This window comes from Sardina pilchardus, chromosome 23 (genome assembly GCF_963854185.1).
Source record: "Sardina pilchardus chromosome 23, fSarPil1.1, whole genome shotgun sequence".
NCBI lineage: Eukaryota > Metazoa > Chordata > Actinopteri > Clupeiformes > Clupeidae > Sardina > Sardina pilchardus.
The window spans coordinates 4203614-4208613 of NC_085016.1; the positions used below are offsets into that span (position 1 = coordinate 4203614).

The 5000-nt window shown below is 44.8% G+C and overlaps 1 protein-coding gene across 2 annotated transcripts in view; it reads right to left on the reverse strand.

The window, feature by feature from the left end:
- The window catches only part of map3k2 (mitogen-activated protein kinase kinase kinase 2), a 27863-nt gene that overhangs the window by 15756 nt on the left and 7107 nt on the right, over positions 1 to 5000 (reverse strand). For both annotated transcript variants that reach the window (XM_062527632.1, XM_062527631.1), the window contains exons 7-10: positions 2027 to 2090; positions 1345 to 1469; positions 826 to 905; positions 532 to 599 (exon numbers count right to left, since the gene is read on the reverse strand). In XM_062527632.1, the coding sequence (XP_062383616.1) occupies positions 532 to 599; positions 826 to 905; positions 1345 to 1469; positions 2027 to 2090 (337 nt within the window). The remainder of the gene's footprint in view (positions 1 to 531; positions 600 to 825; positions 906 to 1344; positions 1470 to 2026; positions 2091 to 5000) is intronic.

Here is a 5000-nt window from a genome sequence, read left to right on the forward strand (position 1 = left end):
GGCACGCCGCCTAAACACTCCGCCAGACTACGCAACTACCCAGCCTAGCCACGCCTGCACGCTCATCGCTCTTACGACCTGACGCCTGTTGCTTAGTAGCCAACGGTGAAAAGGGCATCATCCACACAACACTATTCTACTCCGACCTGACGCCTGTTGCTTAGTAGCCAACGGTGAACAGGGCCTCATCCACACAACACCATTCTACTCCGACCTGACGCCTGTTGCTTAATAGTGAACGCACAGTGAAAAGGGCATCATCCACACAACACTATTCTACTGACCTGACGCCTGTTGCTTAGTAGTGAACACACAGTCAACAGGGCATCATTCACACAACGCTAATCTACTCCGGGTTAGGCGTCTTGAAGTCGACGCTGGGGGCTTAAAACACCAACGAGCACTCCACACAGTGTCACCACGACACCGTCCAATCAGGAGAGACCAAACTGGGACCCCGTCGGATACTGGGAGAGTCCTGGCTCAGGTGAGCTGTAGAGGGCGGAGAGGTGCTACCTGTCGGCTGCTTACCTGGGAAATCTTGGTGGTTGTCTGGGTAACTTTGAGCGCGGGGCATTCGGGACTTGGGGTAACTGTCACTGCACGAGAGAGAGCGAGAGAGAAAGAGAAAGAGAGAGAGAGAGAGAGAGAGAGAGAGAGAGAGAGAGAGAGAGAGAGAGAGAGGTGAGATGCAAAGGTAAACAAAATACTTTTTTACTTAAGTCATATGTTCATAACATTATATAAAGGCTTTTGGACTATATGAAACTACTATTTTTAGTATGTGTGTGTGTGTGTGTGTGTGTGTGTGTGTGTGTGTCTCACCTGTCTAGAGGGCTGTCCAGAGAGGGACAGCTGCCCGAGGCCGAGTTCTCAGGACTACTCATAGATAACGGGTCCAGCATCTACAGAGAGAGAATGAGTAGGGGAGAGAGAGAGAGAGAGAGAGAGAGAGAGAGAGAGAGAGAGAGAGAGAGAGAGAGAGAGAGAGAGAGAGAGAGAGAGAGAGAGAGAGAGAGAGAGAGAGAGAGGGAGAGAGGGAGAGAGGGAGAGAGGGAGAGAGAGAGAGAGAGAGAGAGAGACGGAGAGAGAGAAGCACAAACTCTATCAAGTGTCTGGGTGGTGCATAACTATAAGAGGAGATATTTCAGCTACAGTAACTCTGCAGTTCAGCGGTGAAGGCGAACTCAATGTGTGTGTGTGTGTGTGTGTGTGTGTGTGTGTGTGAGAGAGAGAGAGTGACAGTGTGTGTGTGAGAGAGAGAGACTGTGTGTGTGTGTGTGTGTGTGTGAGTGTGTGTGTGTGTGTGTGTGTGTATGTGTGTGTAGATATGAGGTAGCGCACCTGGTCCATGCTCTCGGGGATGAACTCTCCCTCGCTGTTGATGCTGGTGAAGGAGCCGTTCCGAGCCACCTGCTGCAGAGCGTCAGGGATGTAGCCGGGAGGAGGGGAGCTGCGGTCCGTGGAACCTGGAGAGGAGGAAGAGGAGGAGGAGGAGGAAGAGGAAGAGGAGAAGGAGGAGGAGGAGGAAGAAGAGGAGGAGGTGGAGGAGGAAGAGGAGGAGGAGGAGGAGAAGCAGGAGGAGCAGGTGGAGGAGGAGCAGGAGGAGGTGGAGGAAGAGGAGGAGGAGGAGGATGTGGAAGAAGAGGAGGTGGAGGACGAGGAGAGAAGGAGGAAGAGGAGGAGGAGGAGAGCAGTGGAGGAGTAGGACACAGGGGGAAGAAGCATACAGCACAAGGAGGGGGGTATAAAGCAATGATCATCAATGTACATCAACAGACGGAGAGGGGATACACACCTACTGTAGCTCTTCTACAGAGAGAGGAAAACTGACGTAAACAGAATCAACATGGTCGTCACTAATCAACAGGTGTGAGAGAGCGGCTATTCACTCCTCGTCTATAAGTTAATACTGTTCCTCATGACCATGGGATTTCAAGGAGCTACCTGTGTGTGTGTGTGTGTTATCCCAAATACCATGTACTTCCTAAGTGTGTGTTTGTGTGGGTGTGTGTGTCCTCTGTACCTCTGAAGTCTGTGTTGTCCAGGCTTTCACGAGATGGCAACAGATCCATACTGGAAACAGAGTTCTATAAGAACAGAAAACAAACAAACACTACACTCAACATCAACGCAATTCCACACAGCCTCGCATACACAAGATAAACTATGCTACTTTAAAAAAAAGACATTAAAGAAGTGTAAAAGTGTGTGTGTGTGTGTGTGTGTGTGTTTCAGGACATGGTTAATGAGGTGTACTGTAGAGCGGTCGGTGTAGGAGCTCAGCGTATTTCTGTAAGGCGGGTGGAGACGGCTGCAGGGACATTAAAATAACACTGCGTATCCCCAGCACCTGCAGCAGAGCACTCGGCACCACACACACACACACACACACACACTTTCACCGCAACCAATTTGACTTGTCTTATGCGAATCTTTCTTTTTCATTTTCCACCCTAAACATGGACAAAATGCACCATTGAGATCAATATGTTTTGTCCCCACCCGGCAATTTCAGTGTTTCAGTGATTTTAGTGGCACCTAGTGGTTACTCTATGCAAAACAAATCTCTCAATAGATCTCTATGGTGCATTTTGCCCTTGTTCAGGGTGGGAAATGAAAAAGAAAGATTTGCATAAGACAAGTCAAATTGGTGTTTTTAAAAAGAAGAGGTAATGCAGATTAACGAAAAAAATATTTAAAAAATCTTTGTATATTCCCACAAGGTGTTAGGGTGCTCTGAATATGAGATCCAAATTTATTTTTCAAACTTGTGAGGTCTGCTGTTCAGTCCCTGATGGATTTTCTTTTCTCTTCATTGCTTTTTCAGAGAGTGTTTCTACTTATCTCAATAAAAAAAAAACCCCAAGAGTCTATGTTGAGTAAAAATGTGTCTTCTGAAGGCCTAAACAGAACACAGCCAAAAACTCCAATAAAATGTTGATCAACTTTGAGGGACTGCTATGACCATGCAGGATCATCCAGACTACTCGTAATGATTTTACTGCATACTATTCCTATTTATGCACCAGCCTGCAAAATTTGAGCCTCCTACGGATTCTAGTTCTTGAGCAATGAGCTTGTGAACTTTGACAAAAAAAAGAGGTAGAACAAATTTGACCCCCCCCCCTCCCCCTGTAAAACTGGCTGTTACTTGAAAAGTATTGATCTTAGCACAAAAACATTTTACAGAGTGTCTCCTGGGTAACATAGGCACACATGGTATTTTTTTCAGATTTTTTTGAGACGCAAGTGCGTGGGCTCTGGTTGATTTGGCGTGGAATGACCCCAACACTTATAACATCGATTAAACATTATCTAACACTTATAGCATCAGTTAAACATTATCCAACGCGTATAACATCGGTTACACATTATCCAACACTTATAACATTGGTTAAACATTATCCAACATTTATAGCGTCGGTTAAACATTATCCAACGCTTACAACATCGGTTAAACATTATCCAACGCTTATAACATCGGTTAAACATTATCCAATGCTTATAGCGTCGGTTAAACATTATCCAATGCTTATAGCATCGGTTAAACATTATCTAATGCTTATAACATCGATTAAACATGATCTAACGCTTATAACATCGGTTAAACATTATCCAACGCGTATAGCATCGGTTAAACATTATCCAACGCTTACAACATCGGTTAAACATTATCCAATGCTTATAACATCGGTTAAACATTATCCAATGCTTATAGCGTCGGTTAAACATTATCCAATGCTTACAACATCGGTTAAACATTATCCAACGTTTATAACATCGGTTAAACATTATCCAATGCTTATAGCGTCGGTTAAACATTATCCAATGCGTATAGCATCGGTTAAACATTATCCAACGCTTACAACATCGGTTAAACATTATCCAATGCTTATAACATCGGTTAAACATTATCCAATGCTTATAGCGTCGGTTAAACATTATCCAATGCTTATAGCATCGGTTAAACATTATCTAACACATATAACATCGATTAAACATTATCTAACGCTTATAACATCGGTTAAACATTATCCAACGTGTATAGCGCCGGTTAAACATTATCCAACGCTTAGTTAAAAATGTCAGCGCTCATGTGCGTGGCAAGTGACAGCACAGTCACGTGGGGGCCGAGCACTTTAACAAATGCCAAGTTTTGAGCTGATGCATCAAAAAACAAACAAACAAAAAAAAAAGTGTTGAAACCCAAGCAGCAGCAGCAGCGCTGGTGGTCTGTGGTTGGACAACTGATGAAACCATGAACTAGAAGAGGTCATGTAGAGCTGAGGGCATTCAGCTACACACACACACACACGCACACACACACACACTTAGCTTAGGGCATTCAGCTCTACCAGGGACACTTGACAAACAGGCTTTCACCATCACCACACACAAAGCAACACGTCTCCACTCTTGGCTACATGCTACTGTGTTTCGCAGGGCTGGGGGTTACATCATTCTTACACTATTAGGAAATTCACATGCGTTTTGTTTTCCTTGGCAACTACTCAGAGACAAAACTGAGTTAATCAGAAGAGCCTTGCACAGTCACTGGCACGAGTTCAAACCGAGCTCTCAAGTCAACTCAAACCTCATCACAAGTTCACCACTAATGGACAACACACCTTGTAACTATAGCCCACACACACTGAGACACACAGCAACAGAGCAATGCTTTATCTAGATGCATTCACAGGTGTATTTGGATCAGACATCCATGAACTAAAAGCTTACACTGCCACCCACAGCATCTTTGCCTTCTACCACCTTTACAGTTACATTTATTCCTTTAGAAGACACCATTAATTCAAAGTGATGTACGTACGTCAACTATATTATATGGGAGTACATTGTCCCCGGAACAATTTGGGGGTTAAGTGCCTTGGTCGAGTCAAGTGCACAGTGCTGGAAGCCGGGTATTGAACCCATAACTTTTCAGGCTGCTGCATGCTAGCCCAGCTCCTTAACCACTACGCTGCCACCAGCAGAAGTAG